This window comes from Corvus cornix, chromosome 13 (assembly GCF_000738735.6).
Source record: "Corvus cornix cornix isolate S_Up_H32 chromosome 13, ASM73873v5, whole genome shotgun sequence".
NCBI classification, from domain to species: Eukaryota; Metazoa; Chordata; class Aves; order Passeriformes; family Corvidae; genus Corvus; species Corvus cornix.
In genome coordinates, this window is record NC_046343.1 from 8,667,685 (window position 1) to 8,688,873 (window position 21,189).

Consider the following 21,189-nt stretch of genomic DNA (forward strand, 5'->3'; position numbering starts at 1 on the left):
GTTGGGATCTGTGTGCACAAATGTGCTGGGACACGAGTTTCGATAAGATACCAGCACACAAACACCAGGCTACACATCACTGGGTGATTTTAGGGTAGGGAATTAGTCACCTGAAATTTTTTCAGTTCAGCAACCTGATTTTTTAGCAATTAATTGGGAAAATGCCAGATGGGGATTTATTTAACCTAATTTTAGATATCCATCAGAGCAATGTGAGTCATGAATCAATTCAGGCTCCCAACAGGCACGAAAGAGAGGGACAGGCATGACCACATCTTACAGCATGAAGCATCCTGGAGGCTGCCTAAAATGAGATTATATGAATTCCTGTTTTCATTTACACAGAATATACTGAAACATTTTAAAGAGTGATTAGGTGAAATTGAACCCCAAGGAAAGCCTGCATTGCGCCATAGCTGCAAGGGAATATGAATGCATTGCCTATGCACCTTCAGTCACCCTTCAAAAATGGGAGCCCTGAGTATCAAGCAGCTTCCCAGCACTTACTCTGACCTGTGAGGTGATAAGGCAGTATTAAGCTCTGTGCAGACAAGGCTCTGCATTTCTGGAGAGCAGTAAATTAGTTCTGAACCTGTTGCCACGCTGACACCTGTTCTGTGTGTTGCTATCTCATTATTTGTTTAATTTCATAGTGTCAGGCCTACACTCAGTGCTGCATACTCCCGACTCAAAACATTAGTCTCTAATTGAAAAACCATTACTGCATATAAAGTTACAATAATCACAGAAGCTTTAATTAGTTGAGTAAATGAATAGCAAGTAATCGAACTTACCCAACAGACTCTTCCCTCTACTTAGCTTTTGAATTCTATTCATTTCATTCTGGCAAGGAAGACCTAAAATATAATGTAAAAGAATCAGTTTCCAGATGGTACGGGACAGACTCTGCAATGACTGGCTTCACTGCTGACATGAAATGTAGGCTACTGTACACCTGGGACTGAGAGAAGCCCATATGCTGGTACTGTACCGCAAAACAAATTTGTCATTAGCTCCACTAATTAAAAAAAAAAAAAAAAAAGAGGCAACACACTGTCGTTGAGAGTAGTGTTTGGGGGCCATTTTAATTGTTAAACCATTCTACCTCTCTTTTCACCAAATTGACATCATGCCAGCTCTCTGATTTATGACTTGCTAATTGGCTAATTTCTGCATTAATAAAAGAGTCAATTCTTGAGCTTTCTATCAGCAGTAGAGCTTATTTCTAGACTGTGTGCACTGACACTTACTAATTTGTTTGCTTTAACGATCAAGGGATATTAATACAGTTCATCTGAGACATTAACATGGTTCCACAATGCCCTTCACACTGGTGCTGGGGAAAAGAGCTTTTTAACACACCTGCTTGCCAGCCTCTACAGGCAGGCCCTGAAACACAGGGAGAGCCAACAGCTCCTCTTTGTATTGCAAATCGCACAACTCACCGCCCGGCTTCTGGAAGCAATAGCACCACTCGTTGTTGGAAAGCTTCCCATCCTTGAAGGAGTCGCAGGAGTTGAAGAGCGGCTTGACACACGGCTCGTACTTATCCAGATAAATGGCACTGATCTCCGAGGGATCCAGCAGCAGGTCATAGTTCATGTCAAGTTTGTTGAACATCCAGCCTAAGGAATCCTTACAGATTGGTAGGATGCTGGTGTCAAATCCTGTAAGACAGGCAAATATTCCCCAGCTGAACCCTGACATGCCCTGGGCACAGGAACCACTTCTAAGGTGAAGCCCTGCTAACTTTTCTTTTTTTGGCTGGACTCTGAACATTGAGCTGACTTGTGCAAAGCAGAACAAAATCCTAAGACTCAACTGATTGTGTAAAGCTTAAAGCCCAAGCACAGCTACAAACTACTCACACTCTGTGGGAGCTGTGGGGTGGAGAGGGCTGAGATTCAGACATGATTTATGTAATTCAAAGTTATTTCTAGTCAAAAAGTTCTTGCTCGATTTTTTTTTCAGTCCTCAGTCCAAGGGGGTTGGCCTGGTTCCAGGAAACTGAAATGTGATGAGAAAAGGCTGCATCCACCATATTTTCAAACTAGACTGAATCTGAATGCAATTTAAATCCTGTTTCCCAGACTCATTTCTAGTTGCCTGATCAAATTCTTTCCTGCTGTGCTCTCACCTTCTACCTCTCATCCTTGCTTTTCACTCTTCAAAGGCCTGTCTGTGTGGTTTGTGACAACAAACTGCTTTGATCTGGACTGTGAGCTGTCTGGGGGAGGCAGGGGGAGAGAAGAGGTGAAGCGCCTCTGTTCCTTACAGCACTCTGAGGGAGGGCACTGCTTCAGCTGGGAGCTGCACAGAGCTGCCCATGCTCTTGCATGCTGTACCAGCACCACTCCTTCCTGCAGCCTCCAGGATTCTGCAGCAATACAGGATTCTGCTTTTCCAGCGCTTTGGAAACCATCACCATCATTCATTTTAATAGCCCAGACTCTTCAAAGACTGCTGCAGCCGTGGTTATCACAGAAAGCCCAAGTCATGCATATAGATACCCACTGTGTATGTGAGATACATGTTCCAGTATCCTGCAGTCTCCAGAAAAACACTGGCATGGGGCATTATAAATCCACAAAGCTTTTTCAATGCTTAGACTAAATTCCAAGTTATCTACAATGACAGGAAGTATATTTATAATACAGAGATAATAAATCTGATAATAAGGGTATTAGTTTCAACCAGGACTCAGAAACATGAATCCGTTGGCTGGAAATGTGCAGGGACAGAGGCCTGCTGATACCCTGGGCCTCTGGTGCTCACACTGCTCCAGCTGTGAGCAATAACCTGCCTGTGCACTGCTCACTCTGCTTTGGGCCAGGTGGAGAAGCCTGATGAGCTTTTTCCTTCAGCTGCATCATTCATTGAAAGAGGTTAAGCTTTATTTGCTGTACATGTCCCTTTCAGGATGCTGCTTTGTTAAAGTGAAAGCTGAGATGTTGCTGGAATCACGCTGACAGTTTGTCCAAGCTCTGCAGCCTACCTGCTATTTTAGGCATTAATCCAAAGGAGAGCAGGGCTTTTTGCTGGAAGCTGTGCTTTTTGTATGCAACTGTGGCTGAGAGTTGTCAGTGACCCAGAGGGACAATCAGAAGGGTTAACTAATGGGAAGGTTTGTGTCATTCATAATACATGTTTCTCTAAGGAAGGAAGAAGGTAACGCCATTTGCTCAGGGCTAGAGGCAGCTCAGGCAGGGAAGAGAGAAATAATGCTGAACATTTCATCACATTTTTATGCTGTTATCTCCCATAACATTATCTAATCATGTTTGAGCACAGTGAAAAAGAACAAGGCTGCATGAATAGATGTAGGGAGGAGCTGCTTGCCTTGCTGAAGCAATTAGAAACACTGACTTCAATTATTTTAGTCATCTGAAGAAGGCAAGCAGGATTTGATCACTGTGCAATCTCTTGTTGAGAGAAAGGATTTAAGATTCCTCACCTTTGCCTTTACAGAGCAACAGGAGCAGGGCACACAGTCCTGCCCTGTACAGGTATATGGTGCCAGATTCCCCACCCCAGGGCAGGTTAAAAGTAGTCAAACAGGCAGGGGTGGATCATTCAACTGCATGGTGGAGCTGGGATCAGCTTCAGCTATCCCAGTTTAACAGTTTTTAGAGAAAAAGAGTTAAGTTTCCAAAGTCTGCTCTTTTTCTGCACAGATGCCCTCTCTGGAAATGGACTTTACACACTGTGGTGGCACTTACTGCTGCAAAAGGTAACCTCAGGGTGTGTTGTATCAACAGTTGAGTATGGTATGTGTTGCTCAGCCCTGATGGGTCTCTAAAGGTCATCTCTTAACTGGCAGGGATCAACGCAGGGAGGAGGAGATCCCAGGATGAACTTGCCCCTGACAGTGCCTGTAGATTATTTCTGAGTCTTGTTTTCCTCCCTGCTGGGAAATCTCCACCTGTATGCACAATGGGGATACAACACCAGCCTGCCCTCAGCACAGATCTGTCTGAGCATATCACCAGCAGTGACTGCTGTGAGTACAAAGCTGCTCTGTGACACACCATCAGGGCTTGGATGGGAGATACAGTTGTGAAAGGTCACTCGAGAAGACAGTTAATTACATTAGTTGAAGAGGTTTTGACTGTAATTTCTTATAAATAAGGGAGCTTTCACTGTTGTGACCAGAGTTCCAGATTAGATTTATTAAGAGGCTGGTTTACTAAACAGTGCTGGATTATCAGACAGTGTGATCTGGAAGTCCTGAAATATTGAAGTGGTAGGTGTAACACAAAGTCCTTAGCTAGATGGTTATTATCAGTGGAAAGTTAAATCTTTAATTGTCCCTCAATATGTAGTTGAATGTAAATAGTAGCTCCACTTCCTACTGTCTCCTGGTAAAAGGTACTGCCCATAAATCACATTTTGGAACATTGCATTTGCAGCCCAAATCCAACAATCCTGGATGCTCTCAGCACCCAGCACCAGGAGAGAAAGCCAAATGTCCCCTAAATGTTCAACACAGGCTCTGACTCACGGCAGCTGATGGAAAATGGCTTTTGGAGCTCACTTACCTTCACTGGGAGGTCACTATGCTCCCACCAGCCTGGTGAGACCAAATGATATTGAATGAATTAACTTCTTTTTAGAGTATTTTGATATACTTATCTATAAATATGATGCAATTTTCTGGATGAAATAAACCATATACTGTAATTCTGTAAAGAATTCAGTACTTGGTTAACAGGCTGGATTTCCAGCACAACAGACCCAGAATAAGCAACCTCAGTGAGAACCTTTCTGCATCTTTCTGTTCATCAGGGTAGTGCTGCAGTGCCTTTGGTGAGAAGCAGGAGAACAGTGCAGGCTCCACATCCCTCTTGCTCTCGGCTCCTTGGCAGATGCTGCCAACACAGATGCCAATTAATGTCAGTTGAGGTGGTGGCTGCTCTCATTTGGACACCTGCTCACAAGGACCTGGACTGAGACCATCGTGTTCCTCTTTCCAACTGACAGCATCCTGACAACTTTCATTCACTACAGAGCTGGAAGGAAATCAAGCTGGTGACCTACATGTAGAAGTCTCTCATCCCATTAATACATAAAACACTCCACCTCCTCTGATTTAAAATGGAATTAAATTTAAAGAAGTCTTTAGGTGAAAATCCTAATTAAAAATAAACACACCTTCTGGCATGACAAAAATTATTTTCCCCCTTCAAGAGTTGACTTACATGAGCCATTTTTATTTTATTAAAGTATACTACAATTAAATTAACAGGGGTATAATTAACCTAATTTCCCCAATCATTTAAAATAAAAGAAGGAGGAGAAGAAATGTTCCCCAGAAAAAATCCTTTCTATTGCACAGATCTCCTGTAAAAGAAAAACAACACTCACTCCAACCAAGGAGACTCTCTAGATACAATACAGGGATGTTATGAATTATCAACAGGCTCAGGAGCAATTTGAATCTGATCTCGCTACCTAATTAGTTTTATTATTTCCCTATGTCAAAGCAAGTCCCTGAGTTTCTTGTATCATTTATTGAGGAGATTTTAATTGCACAAAGCCTTCAGAAGACAAAGTACCTGGCCCACAGTGCTTTGCTGGGATCAGAGAGCTCAGGGAATGAAGGTTTGAAATTATCTCCATCATCCTTTTCCTTTCAAGAGACTTACAAAGAAAACAAAAAGGAGTGTACTTTTTTTCTTCACCTGGGGGTGAACATAATACACTCAAAATGCTTATTTACACTCACACATCTTGAAAAATTAATGTAGCATAGAGAAATCTCTGCTGGAAGACCTTCTCTAGACAGCCGATGTGTCCGAGGCATCGTAGTCATCCCATCCCACCATCTGTTCCTTTTACTGCCACGGGGGCATATCCAAAATGGATTACTTTGAAGATGTTCGTGCCTTTTCAAACTCTGCAGGCACAACCAAATCAGTTCACTTTAATGAAGTGATGTGTGTGATGAGGAGGGTAACACATGCAGAGCCATAAAAAAAGGGCAATGTGTACATCAGAGCGTCTTTCCAGAGCTGTGTGTGTCCTGTTTGCCAGGATTCACATACATTCTTTTCTACACCTTGGGTATGTGAACTTTACTTTGAATTCTGAATCCTGTTTAAGGTGTCTTTCATTTTTAGAAATGTTTGAAGCTGGAGAGAGACAAATACTGCTGTCTTCGCTCTGTGAGTATTTTCAGTGCCACCAGAGAGAATGTGAGCTGCAGAATTTGGCACATGCAGATTAATTCATGAATACTGTTGCAAAAACCTCAAAAAGAAAAACAAGCCCAAGTTTTGTGGCATTCAAAAATGGCTTAGGCATCTAAACTCATGAAGTTTCTTTCTTTTTTTTTTTTTAAACTGATATAGAAGAAAATAAGAGAATGTGCCAAACTAAGTCAACAGTCTAAAAATGAACATTGTTGAGATCAAGTGTTTAAGATCATCAGGCAGCCTTTCAAATAAAAGCTGCCAGGAATCAAACTAAACTAGAAAGAGATAACAGCTCTTCTGTGAATCAGAGCAAACACTGCAGAACTACCAGGAACATTTTTCTCACTGAAATTACTTAAGCAAAAAAAAAAAAAAAAAAAAAAGAAAAAGAAATTCAACACCTTTAGGATTGTATTTGGTCTTTGGCCTCTGGCAAGGTCATCATGAGGATGTCACAAATCATCTGCATGAAAACATCCTTTTGACAATCTGATAAAATGAGATTTCCTGTGATTTTGGGCCTAAAGGACTTCAAACAAAGTTCAAAGCCTCTAAGACTTTCTGTCATGGGGTTTGAAATGAATTCACATCTGGAAGCCATGATTAGCTGTACATCCAGTTGCTTTTTGCACTACGGTTTGGATCCTCAGCATGCGAGTATCTTTTTTTGGAGCACCATTTCAGAAATAAGTAGGACATGTGGTTTTAAAGATACTGACTTTGTTGTAAATACTATGCAAAATAAGGAACACATGAAAAAAGGTAATTTACACAGAATGTGACTTGTTTCACCACAGAGTTTTAAGACATGTGGTGAAATTATTGGGTTTGAGTATAGTTTTGAGCAATATAGTCTGTGGTATATTTTCTCTTTAGGAAGAGGTAATCTATTGCTACCCCAGCTCAGCTGGCACAAAAGAGAGGGGCTGTGGAGGCCTGGACCAGCAGAAAATGCCCACCCTGCTGTGCTGGGTCTTCTCTACTGTCCCTGTAGCCTCTGTGATGTTTCTCTACAGGGACACCAGGTGAAAAGAGCCATAAAAGTAGCAGCTGACTGAACCCTTCAAATTCTGGGTTTGAGCCCTGGCTTTAGACAGCTCATCCCAGAGAATCAGTGAAGTGACAGTGAGGCACACACCTACGCCAAACTTGTGCATCCTATTTTGCAGCCCAAGGGCCCACGTGTTTTGGGACATACTGTTTAAAAGAATTAATGAGTCCTTACAGAAAGCGAATTTGCATCTGCTCTCTGATGAGCATGACCTCTTTTAACGCTGTTATCTGAATCTTTCCCCTCCCAGGTGGCAAAATGACATCAAAATCAGTCATGTTGGCTTAACCCACAGAGAGTGAATGTCCTCTAGACTGTTCATTTTCTTCCTTTCTTAAAAAAAAAAAAGGCATCAAAGGAGGCAAAGATCGTGTTATTAAATACCTCAGACACAATGGATTCCAGCTTTCTTGAAGATTTAACTCTTCTATCTCCATGGCTCAGATGTGGATATTTTAATTATTCTTTCTCTTACATAAACTGCTAACAGGAAATTTTAAAGCAAATCTAAGTGAGTGTTTTCCAACATTGCCATAGTGTTCCCTATGCTTGTATGCCATATTTTCATCTTATGCCACTGACATTGTGTTAGAAAATGCTTGGCCATAAAACTGGTCGTTAAGCAGAGACCAGAGTCCAACCCCAAGAAATGATTTGGATGCAGCCACATTGAATTGGAGGTTGATGGAATTTAACTGTAACAACTGTATCATATTAGTTAACCCCAGCACTTGAGGAAAGTCCCTGAGCAGTTTCAGTTACTCATATAGAGGTGATCTCCACAGCCTTCAGACACAGTTATCTGCCTGATTAACTTGTGAAGGTCTGTCTCTGACTGCCAGTTTTTAGAGCAGTTTGGGCCAGAGAGAGGACAGAAGGACTGCAGCTCCTTGAGAAAACAGCACTTATTTGCAGGATCAGGTCTCCACTACCTGCTTATTCACTGGCACCTGCCTGACAGGATGTTGTAGAACCAACAGCTGTGGTTGGTTCAATTCTCTCAGGTTGGGAAGCTCCTACAATACCCAATGTGCAATGGGAAAGGGGTTTTCTTACTGCCTTGTGCTGTCTCCGAGCTCGTGGGCTTGATGACACGATTTGCATCCTCGTGAAGGGCACCGAACCAGTCTTTTAGTCTTGAAGCCAGGTTCCTCAGTTCTTTGTCTGTGCAAGCTAGGAAAGAACAAAGCACCAGACTGAGTCAGGAGCACCAGGGAAAAACCTCTCCCCAGAGAGTCCATTAGAAAAATAGTGTTTATGGTTGTAAAGTTCTCCTCATTAAGAGCTCTGAAGGAAAAAGAGAAGGTCAGGGGAAAGGATGCAAGCTAAAAAGAAAATGTAATTCATTATGAATTATAAGTTATACTCAAGTACTTCCTTGGAATCTGACATGACTGGTGATGGAAGAAGTGCCACGCAGAGCTCCCTGCCGGTTGGCAATTAGAGCTATGTGACTATTTAACTTAAATGTTTTCACCTTTTAGGATTTCAGAGAATAGTATCAGTCAAACAGATGGGGAGGAGGGACATACTTGCCTAGACATGCTACACAAAAAAGATGCTAGGGATAATTTATAACCACATTTGGCTTAGTATAAGGCTATTATCACAGTAATAGAAAATATATATACTTATTTATATACAGAAAAAACTGTTATGTTGCTCTAGTTCTACTGTGAGACTCTGCCACTTCTGAAGGTTGTCAATTCCATTTTGTTAGCTAAATGTTTTGTTGGTATAACATTTATTTTCTTATAAATTTTACTGGGAAGTATCTAATTTTCCCAGAAATTTCTGCCAAGAGATTAATGTCCAGCTGAAGCAAATATTTTTAAGGAAGAAAGCTGCATTAGCCACAAGTTTCTGTCAAAAAAACATTCTTGTTTCTGTATAATGTTTAGTGCCTAAAATTCACATGCTCAGGCAATTGTATTATTCCTGCTGTGCACTCATTCTACATTTTAAATGACATTTCTTGGAATACAGAGCAAGATTTTATGCCATAGAGGCAGACATCCCTCACAGTCACAATAAGTCTTCTCCGTCTCACTGCACATTACAATATTCCTCCTTCCGCCTTACTGAAGAACAATTGAGTCCCACAGCTCTCCCAAGTTAAACTCACTGCTCCAATGACTCCAAGGAACTTGCTGATATGTCATGGCTGTGCTGAGTACTTGTTTGTTCTCGCACTTTAGTTTGGGACAGGAATAACTTTGAAGTTAAAAATAGAAATTATAGCCTTTTCTAAATTTGAGGGGGGAGAAAAAGAAAGATTTACCCATTTTTTTTTTTCCTGTAATGCTGAAAGAGTTTGATAAATTTTCCTACGAAAGATAAAAATATGAAGATCACTATCCCTCTAAAGCTGAGTCCAGGTAAGGAAAAATCCCATCAATTAATGTAAAATAAATGGAAAACAATGCAATACTAATTGTAAAGTGGCCTACCTCGGTGAAAAAGCTTATCACTTTATTTTCTCACCGAAACTAACATTACATTTTACTCATTGTAAATTATCTTTCCAAGTTGGGTTAAAAAAAATAGGATTCATTTGTCCAAGAAATGACTAATATAATTTTACTGTGCAAACCTGGTACTTATTAAATAATTATTGTGGCACAAGTCACCTTTAGGAGGCAAAGGCTTGAACTCTGGACTACAAACATCCCTTCCTGTGCCTTCCTGACCCCTCATTGTGCCTTCTGGACAGGTACACTGAGCTTCACAGACAGTCAAGGCCCGGGAAAAAGAAACAGTAATAAATAAACTACACTCTGGAGCCATTTTCCTGATTTAGATTTATGTACTTCCAAACACAAAGCCAACCCTACACACCACAGCAACCCAAGGGAAGCCAAATGCTTTGAGGGACACTGGATTTGCTCCCAAACTCACCCTGTGTGTAGAGAGGACTCAAGGAGCAAACTCACCCCGTGTGTAGAGAAGACTCAAGGAGCAAACTCACCTCCTCTCCCAGCCTCAGCACCCTGCAGGATGCACTCCCTGGGGCCAAACTAAAGTCTCTAAAACGAATCTCACGAAGTGGTCATTTGGTGTAAACTGCATTGACTGGGGTAATTGGAATCCATGCTTTTAAATTGCAATACAAACTAGGATTGAATGCACCAGCATAGGTGGGACAGAAGTAATTAATTAATGGTAAACAGAAGTAACTAATGGTAAATCAGACTTGAAACAACTCCTCTCTATAACTGAGCCAACCAAACATGTCAGGGTCTGTAAAATGTCATTTGTAATGAAGTCATTACAGTTTTTCCATGTCTGTAACTTCAACCGTGTCAAGAAATAGCTTTTTTTGAGGGCAGTGTTTGAGAGTGGACCCTGGGTGAATTTATTGCTCTTGTTTTTGCTGACCACAAACCCTGCAGATTTCCTTTGGAATTTGATCTGAGGCATGATTGACAGTAAGCCCAGAACTGGAGTTTTCTGCATTCTGATAGTTTTTCTGTGAATAACTGAGATAATCCTTAAGTATGCTGCTTAGAGATGATTCCACAGTGGATATGATTTTGAGGTTCTCTCTTAGGACTGCAGTCTTTCTTCACAAGAATAATTGCTGTTTCATGAGTCAAACAGGAGCCAACTTTGCTGTTAATATGAGGTGAATAATAAATTTATGGACAAGACTTCCAAAATTTAATGCAAAGTTCAGTTAACTTTCTATTCAAGTATTTAATGCCCTCAATCTCACTTTCTCCTGCACATTAAAATAGAGGAAGTATCCTTTTATTTCACATTTCTTGTATTAAATTTTATTTTAATGCTACCATGCATGGTTAAAAATATCCTGCCTTTCTACCTAACGGAACTGCATTCCATTTTTATTTATTTGATTTGAACATTATCAGAGGCATATAATCATTCTGAATTTGCTTGGTTTGGGGCACATTTGGGACACTTCAAAGCGGATTGACATTCAGAGGGCAGGAGTTTTGTACAAACAAAGTCAGGCCCAGCCTCCAGCTGGGCATCTGGGAACCAGGGCACTCAGTGTTTTATTTCTGATGGTAGGGCCCATTAGTTATATATGAAACAATCAGAAAGCATAGCTCTGAGGAGCCCCTCATCTGAGATCCTTATATATAAATTTACATTAGTAGAAGAAAAAGCATTTTTAAGAACCCTCTTCATGAAAAATGCAGTGCAAATGTACCTCTTCACTATTAATAGAAGTTTCAAGTCACATTTCTCAGATGAGAAGAACAGGGCTGTAGGAGGAATGGATGTGATAATGGGTCTCTTGCTATTTGAAGATTTATAAGGAGAGAACACTGGGGTTGCAAACAATATGGATATTGACATGACTTGAAGCACTGATTAAAGAACCCAGGCTGAAGAGAATCACCAAGGGAGGAATCTCTCCATAGCCCCTCTCTCGCAACTGAAATCTGTCCAGTCAACTGTCAACAACCATTTAAAGCTCTGGTGCTTGAAACAGACCCAAGTGCCAACATATGTAAATAGGCATTTTCAGTGGTGTGTATCTTCTCCAAGATAAGAGACTCTGGCTTCAATTCATTTCCTACACCTTTTAAAGAGAGAACAACCCATAATTCTTTACCCTGGCTATTTTATTGATGTCAACAAAGGTTCTGCCTTAGCAGCCATCTGACATCAGATCCTCCTGTAACAGGAAGTCCCGGATCCTTCCCTGCTGATAGCTTCGATGACATCTGCTCACAGCCGATGGCTTCCTTGAGTGCAGCAGGCTGGGATGGCTGCTGCTCCAGCCAGGGCTGGAGAGGCAGGTTGGGTAACACCCAGCTCATCAACCTGACCCCAGAGCACAGGCCCTGCACTTGAGGTGGCAGTGGGACTTCGAGCAGGGGCAGAACCTGTCCCTTCTCTGAGCCTCAGCAATGCGAACGCAGGAGGAGGATGTGAGAGCTGCTGGACCCAACATCATCCTCAGATCTGCATCTGCTGATGTGACAAATTATCCTGCAGAAGTGATTTATTAACAAGCACCTAAAGTGCAGATTTATTCCCAAGGGTGAAGCACTTGGTCCAGCAGTTATTTATTCCTCACAAACTGAAGGCACTGTTGCTAAATACCTATTTTCACCAAGCAGAAAGCATTAATCTGACCTAATGGAAAGCCATTAGCATGCTGTAAAGGCTCAGGCTTTTATGGGCCTGCTTTTGTTACGGACTTTTTCAGCTCTACAGATACTAATCTATATAAATTGGTGGTAAAAATTAGCAGTATAATATTTAATTTCACTCTTTCAGATAGGGACTTTCAATAGTACTTGGTGATAGAAATCAACATTAAAACTGAACTTACCTGTAGATGTATGAGATTAAATCAATACTGAATCACATCCCATTTTTTACTCCAGCCTAGCAAAGCAATATTGTAAAATCTCCATCCACTAACAAAATAAAAAAGCATAAGCCTCACAACTCCTACTAGTGAATTCTAATACTTAAAAAAAACTTAACACTTACACAGCACATTCCTGCAGGACTGTATTAGTGTCTCACTTGCTGCTGGAATATTCTGACACTGTGTGTCAAACAAGAAGTCCATATTGTCCAGGAACAAGTTACAGTGATACATTACACTATTTCCCAATAAGCAAAATATGCAACCAGATTCACAGAATGTGTAGAAAAGGTATCGTGTTACTTGACTTCCTTGTCATCTCTCTGGCATGTCTGTTGCCTTCTCATTCCTACTGTTCTTAGTCTAACAATAATTCTTACAGATAGTACTACATTCCTACCAATTACATGTGGAGAGACTGGTTCTTTGGGTTCATATTGTTGTTATATGACAGTAATATATATACAGTCTCTTAGGTAGAGATTGAGGAGAAAATTCCCTATGCCCTGAATGCCAAAGGGGAGAGAGTAGCCCTGAGAGCTGGAATAGCTTCAACTGTTTCTGTATGGTAGAAGAAAAGAAACTGCAAATGTAGAGGGGAAAAAAAAAAAAAGTTGGAGCTTTAAAAAATGCATATTTATTTACTGAGGTTAGTGTTCTTCCCATGCAAATTAAATCTTCAGCCTAGGAACACACCGCTACTTTTTAATAACCTGCTTAAAGATGCAAATGTGCTGCCATGGAGCAGAATCAATGCGTTGTGGTAGAGGTGACCAGCCACAAAATGTAAATAAGAAACAGAAAACTTTGCAAGAGAGCCCATGGATTGAGAGGCTTTGTATTCCCTGAGCAACAAGAGGTAGTGGATGTATTACTGGAATCCAGCCCTGCCTGCTGCCTGGCTCTCAAGCAGTAATCAGCTTTACTGGTAGCACATGTGAGTGGTAACAAATGGTCCAGTCATTTGTCCTGTGAGCCTAGAGGACAAGTTCATTTAGTTTTGATTAAAATGTGATACAGCACAAACCTAAATGAAATTGCTCAATAGTGATATATTCCTCCAGTTAGAGGTAGGACAGGCATTATTTCAGCAATTCAGACGGGAAAAAACTCTCATTTTTTTATTTTTGAAGACTAACACAACAAAATTATATGGTAAAACATATTTAAAAACAATGTGGCAGCACTTCTTAAAAAGGTCTGACATAAATGTACCTTAGCATGGAGGTTGACAGGAGATCTTTTGTTCTAAGTACCAATTTTTATATTATCTTTGTATTTTGTGTGCTTTGTAAAAAGAAAATGCAGCAATTTTATCCATGCTCTCCCTGACAAACACCACTACATTTTCTTGTAGGTAAGTCACCATCTTATTTCACTGTGCTATAACTGTGTCCACATGTGTGTGGATTATTAAAACTGGCAGTTAAAAAAATTGTAGCATCTTTCGGGCTAAGGGGGTGGGTCTGCTCCCAGAAATACAGAATTGTGCTCTAAACACTGCTGCTGCAGGAGCTGGTTTGAAACTAAGCATCAAGATAAATTCAGGGCCGTGCTAACCCTCCACTTCCAATTCAACTCCACACAGATGCATATAAACACACACACACATCTGTGTGACTTGTAGATGGCTCCCAAGTGTTTTATATGTGATATTCTGGTGATACAACTCTGGCGATAATCACCTTCACAAATATTTCACTGTTCGTGGTTGGAAGGAGTAATGCTCTAATTTGCTCTTTTCATTGAGGCCTCAGGCAACTTCTTATAATAAAAAATGACGTATTATGCCAATAATTTTATGAAGTAGAAAGGAATGGATTGTTTACTATTACTATAAGGAAAGGTAGTGCATTCCAAACATGCCTTGCTGGTCCGATCAATGAACAGCTCACATGTAAAATCGCTCCTGTAATCACCAACATTTCATGACAAAGCTCTATGTGGATATATTTGTCTCACTGCATTTTTAGCACTCACTGGCTATTCTTCCACAGGGTTGACACCCATGCTGATAACCACCTCTGATCCTTCTGTCACTTGTTTTGCCTTGTCTTATAAATACAGCAGCAGATGCCAAGATCCTGCAGTTCAGACTTTGAGACGATTACAGGAGCAGCTGAGTTATTGGGAAGACGAAACAGGCTTTGATCTGAAGCTTCTTTAAAATGGTACATTTAAAACACAAAGCTCAGCTAGAGCTGTGTGAACGAAGATTGAGAGCTACAAAGCTCCCTTGCTAGTGCTGCAGGCAAAGTGTACATCTGCTTTCCTAGTACTTAATGCTACTTCCTTTTGTGCTCACATTAATTGTGGAAACCCAGGAAAGTTCATCTTTGCCAGGTGATTAAGAAGCCTGGAGTTTTATTTTAAATATATCCAAACTATAATGATGGTGTGGGACTGTCAGAGCCAAGCAGAAAGCTTGCGGGAGTAACGTCCCTTGTGACATTCTGGCCATGTCAGGTACTAATTAAAATGTTATCTCCTGCATGGTTCTTAGCCTCCCAAATTCATTTGCCAGCTCACTCTAATGTCCTCATTCAATTCTGTCATAACACCTGAAAGGTGGAATAGAGTTACATCAATTGAAACCTAAAGCAGAGCAAATAAAAATGTCTGACTGAGTGGACTTTTCTAACAGTTCATGCAATGCTCTGGATAAAAAAAGGCTTTATAGAGTCATCATGTCCCCTCTTGCCTCCCTCCCTCCCTCTCTGTTTTTTACACTCTACTCTGAACAGATGTCCCCAACAGATCTCAGAGAAGAGACTCCAGTCTGCTTGAGCTGTGGCCTGTCCAGCACTGGCCAATCTTTACAAGAGGGCTGAGTTCTTAGAAAAACTGACCACTGCTGTGAGTTTAAAGCAGTGTTTAAAGCAAACACACAGCCCACAGCCCATGGGAGGTTTTCAGAGATACCTGGCTGCCGCTGACAGCTCAGCAGATAGTACACACTAAGGCATTGGAAACAATAAATAAGCAAAGCTGGAATAATAATTAAAAGTAGAAACAAAACTCACTGTGGTTAAAATGAAGGAATTGTGGGACAGTTGTTTTTAGACAAACAGTATAGGCTACCATAGTGTGTATATTTGGGCTTTAAATGGAATTGTTTCCTACAGACTTTCTGAAGCCACAGCTGAAAATGTTAAAGACAGCCTCCTGAACTTCACATCCAGGAGGTTGTTTTGCTCCACTTGCTGAACAAAGAGAAGTTTTAGATTCTGATCTTCAGTAAAAAATGTTTTGAGTTACAGTAGTTGGAAATAACTTGAGCTGGTGATGTTAAGGGCAGCTGGTACTTTCCATAATGAAAATGGTCTTCAGCTGGAAAGAGCAAAATTGAGGAAGTAAAATTAGTAATTTGACAGTATTTGAGAAGAAATGGGCAGATCTATTTATGTTCAATTGGAGCAGGAAAGCAACAGCCAAGAATAAAAATGAAAAGATTATATATAGGGGAAAACAGTGAAAATACAGGATGATTTCACAGAATCCCTATGTTGAAGCATAAGCACATGCAACACTTCTCAAAAAGAAGCTGAAAATATTACTATATATGAAATGAGCTGTAAGAGATCTCTAATTTTTACAGTTCCTTGTGCAATCACAGATAGACCTAAACTGAACTGGGAAAAAACCCAATGACTGTAGATAATTTTTGTAAATTATTAATTTTTTGTCATAGTAAAAAGAGATATTCATTATTATTTGATACCATTCTTTTAAAATACATGAAGGTGGTTCATAGGATAAAACTACTTTTACACAATTCTCTTCTTCTGACACTACTCCATATCTTTAAGTTTGTTCAAATCTAAAATTAAGGCACTCCCAGTTGGTCATTGGGTTTTTTTGTTTGCTTTAATGTGAAAAGGTATTATTTTTTGGGCAGCAAGATCCAAATGCCAGTGTGTTCTGGAGATACCTATTGTGGAGGTAATGTTTGGGCTCTCCACCCTCACAATAATGATCATTGCTGCTACCTGAGGAAACTAACTGCAGAAGATTGTACAGAAATGCAGAAGCAGGACTCTCACTGTGCAGCCTGAGTGGATCTAGCACAGGGCATTTCCAGAGTGACAGTGAGCACTAGGACTGATCTGCTCTCTCACAGGAAAAAAACCCACCCCACGTTCTTCCCAGAATCCCTGCTGGGATATTGGATACTACCTAAAAGCTGCAAGAGGGACCCAGGAATTTATTAGAAAGACTCCTTCTTCCACGAACTGGTATTCTAGCATACAGAAAAAAAGGGGGAAACAATTGAGTAGATTCACTTAATTTTTAGTAGAGCCCACCATCCTTATTCTCTTCCTCAGGGAGCCTTGAAAAGTGACAGATAAATCCAATTTGCCTGTGCTTGAGCAGGATGGAGAGAGAGATACTCGTGAGTCAGCATATGCCAGCAGAAGCTGGTTTTCCCCCTCATTAACTTTTTTGCACATCAGCTGATTTTTACTTTATACTGAGTATATCCCTGTGCTTATTTTCTCTGTTCCCTACAGAATGTCATCACATCTGATACCACCAGGGCTTCATTAATGTAAAATGTTGTCATGTGGTGAATTATTCTTAAATGAGAAAACACAGACAACCCTAGAAGAGAAAATGAGGAGTTGTCGGACAGCATGTGAATAGGAGCATTTGAAGGTGTCCCACAGGAATTCCTCCAGCAAACTGTTGGGAAAACTGATTGAAATTCAGTAAGAAAGTGCAAATGAGACAACATAGCTCCCCTGTGGATTGCAAAGATCCCCTGACAGGAAATCAGAACTATCTATGCACTACTGCACCTTGCAAACCCAGAAACTCACAAACACCACAAGGAAAGGCAGCACTGTGACCCAGTGTTCAGGGCAGCACGGAACAACCAAGCAGAGCAGAAACCATGGTAAGGAAATACAATAGTCCTGAATATTGAGAACCAAATTTGCCCGGATTTATCATCTGACTAGGATTTTATTGGAGCCATTTATACACCAGAGCAATGCCATTAACAGGAGAAGAGCAATCGGTAGGTGAGCAAACACACTCGTCTCGGACAGTTCATCAGCGCTCAAGTGCATCCCATTAACAAAGGCATTAGAATGCACTTCTCATCAGATGCACAAGAAAGTGCATCACAAGCAGGGGTTTGGTTTCTGGGCAGACAGCTCTGTCCTGTGGTGTGAGCAGAGGGACTGTGGAAACTCCCCGAAGGACAGGACCTCAGCTGCAGGTGAGATGAAGAAGCACCTCCTCCCTTACAGAACTGGTGCTCGGGAACTTGCCCGAACCTAACCTGGCAAAGTGGTCGAGTGGCTCAATTTGTAACAAATTCTGGTGCTTTTGGCTGAGGTGGTCACTGATGCCAAAGCCAGTCTGGCCTCTCTTTCTGGACCAAACAGCTGGAGTGCTGCTAAAGCACAAAACAAACTTCTCCAGGATTAAAAAGAGGGCAGCTAAGATGAGCTGAGTGTCAATGAAGGCTGTAGATAAAAAAAGGCTCAAAATACTCACTGTCTGTTATTTGCTTACTGTAACACGTATTACCTCATGTAGCTACAAAACTTCATTTAACAGAGTAAAGAAAAATATGAGGTGGACTTACTAATGAGCACCTGGCACTCAGAAGCTGTGGGAATCAATAACTTCAAAAAAGTATGGAATGTAGCTGCAAAAATCTCCTACTAACACATGTTTTGAAGAATCATTTAAAGAAATGTCAATTCTTTTCCCAGCTCTTGATGCACATTTGTGTATTTTTAAAGTCTTTTAGAGACAGGATTGAGTTTTGTGTATTCAAGGATATGGTTTATTGAAAATGTCCCGATTTTTAAAAATATTTGCACTATTAAAATATTTAACATCCAAAATAGTAGAAAAGCAGCGAGTGAGATCAAAACCATCCTGTGGCATTATGAAAACCATGAGCTGTGCAATTCCAAAAAAGATAAAAATGGCTTGTGTGAAAGGAATTTGTTTTGTAAAAAAAATGACAGATTCAGAACTGTGGCTGAGAAAGCTTTGAAAGTGGCCAGGCTGACAGGGTGTATTGTAGGGCAGTTGTAAGCCTTTGTAGATGCAATTATTATCATCTTCCCAAAGCACAGGCAAGTCTGTGAGGAAAAAAAAGCAAAGAATAGGAGAAAAGGCTGCCTGGAAAGGAGACCCCCCTTTCCCAGGCCTAGATGCTGACTTGCTGATGGCTTAAACCAAAGAGAAAATAATCTGAATCTAATTTAAAATTTGGTCATTCTGAAGAAAGAACAGGTGAGGAAAGAGAAATGTTCTGGGAGGGGGCAGCAGCAGGTGTCTGAGTGGAGATCTGGGGCGGTTCTTCCAGCCCCATCCCGTGCCAGGCCACAGAAGTGCTCTTTGGAATAATTATTTAGTCAGAGTGGCTGTGGATCAATGTTATCAGAGTGTTTGCAATTATAAAATTTTGTAAAAGATCCAGCCGGGCATCCTGGAGGACTGAGGATTTGGAATGCTGGGTAAGGCTGTACACTGTGCAAACGTCAGCACCTTTCCAGTGGCAGCTCTGACACTGGGAACTCTGGGGCTGTGCCGGTTTCTCTAACACTGCACAGAGCTGTCTACAGGAATTCATCCTTTAGTGAAAACAGTATTTTGCCTAGATTTTTTATTTATCAGACTGTCCAGTTCAAATCCCAGATTTCAGTACATGTAGACCATACTACTGAAATTAGACTATGGGCCTGCATCTGATTTCCCAGGGTTCTGAATTTACACAGGTAGCTGAAAGTTCCGGGTGTCATACACTGAAAGAATTTTAGAATATATTATTCAGTCTTCCTCCAAAAGTTGCCTTATGCCTTTTAGATTTCACTATTCCTTTGGTGCTCCTTAAGGATGCAGGGATATTATTTCACATTCCATCCCTTTAAATTTTTTTTTATCTTTAATTCACTACAGAGCTGGAATGTACTTTCCCCACTTTGCCACAACTTCCTGTACATTAAAGTATCTGTAGATGACAGGATTTTAGTACACCTTTTACTATCCCTGTCACTGCCAGGAAAAGCAGTCATCCCACTAAGGCAGCAAAGTCTCATCATTTCACTGTGAGCTAATAACCACAGGCTGTTCCATGTGTGCCTCGGTGCAAAGGATCAAAAATAATTCCCTACTACACTTGCTATGACTGATCATAAAAATGTACTTCTAATTTTAAGAAAATCTTGGAGAAGTCACCGGGAATTTTTTTGTTTTCTTCCTGAAACCTTCCCTGACAGCAGCAGGAGCCTGGATTTAAGTATTTGTGTACCAACAGGTGGACGGGACACACACATTCACTCTGGCTCAGACTCACAGAGCTGCCTGCAAGTAATAATGCAAGAGGAGCCTCCTCCTTCAGTTGTTGTAAAGGCAGGCAGTAAAGAGAAAAAAATCACCCTTGGATTCATACCCTCCATCTGTAAAAAGCACTGCTGAAAGCACAATTATTTTGACAGATAAAGAGGAAAGAAAAAAAAAAAAGGACTTAGGTAAATTACAATGAAAGAACTCAATGTATATCTAAAAGTATCTCAGAATTTTGCAGTAAATAATGCTTTCAAAGGAAACGGTAATCTTTCTGCATTGAAAGCTTCTGATCTTACCATCTTTGCTTCAGATCATATTAGTACTGAGCATCATCACAAGAATGTGTTCTTTGAAGCATGTGTACTCTATTTCCCTTCTATTTGTCATAAATACTCTCTCTGTGAAAGCACACTCTGCCACTGTGCACACATTTTTCTTTCTAAGAGTTAATTCATTTCCTAAAGAAACATCATGCAAAAATCAATCTTGCCAGTACAAGTTCACAAGGCCTGATTCGTTTAACAGATGATTTATTGATAACTCTGAGATAGAAAATAATGGAATGTTGTTACTAAGAGCAACATTACACATTCCCAACAATGTATAGAGACGGTACATACAGAGGATGTTAATGCTCCTTCATGGACAAGTGATACATTGCAAGAAGAAAGAAGAGAGCTGGCCATGGCTCATGGCTGGCTTCCAACTTGTATTCCAGCTCCCCCTTTGCACTCCCACCTAATGTTATTGCATAAATCCTGACCTTTGCTGTTGTTGGTTTCACTGAAAAACAAGTTTGTGGAAAGAGAGAGAAGAAAGCAAGTGTTCTGTTACATAACCAATTCTTCAGAGAAAATGTGAAAGTTCAACCAAAACTGCATATGAAGGAACAGACCACAGCTGAGTGTGGTAGTTGATGGTTTGATACCTAATCTGGAAAATATTTGTCTAAGTAGTCACACATGGGGATTAAAGACCTCTCTTCCTTCTCTCTTTCCTTCCTGTCCCTTTTTCACACAGTGCCAAAAAAAGCAGAGTATGCAGTTCTCCAGGCTGAATACACCTTGGATTTCTTAGCATGGTGTATAGATCCGTTTTATTTTCTACTTAAGAAGGCATGGGGAAGAGAACCAATTCCCTGCAGCACCCCTTTACCTATATATTCCACAAGTGTGGTGGGATCCTGGACCGTCTCATAAAAATAAAGCAGATTTCCCCTGAGCTGCCTTATGCTCTCATATTCATCATGACTCAAGTGATCGAATGTGACCTTCAGC

At 40.7% G+C, this 21,189-nt stretch overlaps 1 protein-coding gene across 2 annotated transcripts in view; it reads right to left on the reverse strand.

Moving 5' to 3' along the window:
- Positions 1-21,189, reverse strand: part of SPOCK1 (SPARC (osteonectin), cwcv and kazal like domains proteoglycan 1) — a 279,195-nt gene that overhangs the window by 9,956 nt on the left and 248,050 nt on the right. For both annotated transcript variants that reach the window (XM_039559692.1, XM_039559691.1), the window contains 3 exons: positions 8,302-8,418; positions 1,446-1,667; positions 795-857 (listed from right to left, as the gene is read on the reverse strand). In XM_039559692.1, coding sequence (XP_039415626.1) covers positions 795-857; positions 1,446-1,667; positions 8,302-8,418 — 402 coding nt within the window. The remainder of the gene's footprint in view (positions 1-794; positions 858-1,445; positions 1,668-8,301; positions 8,419-21,189) is intronic.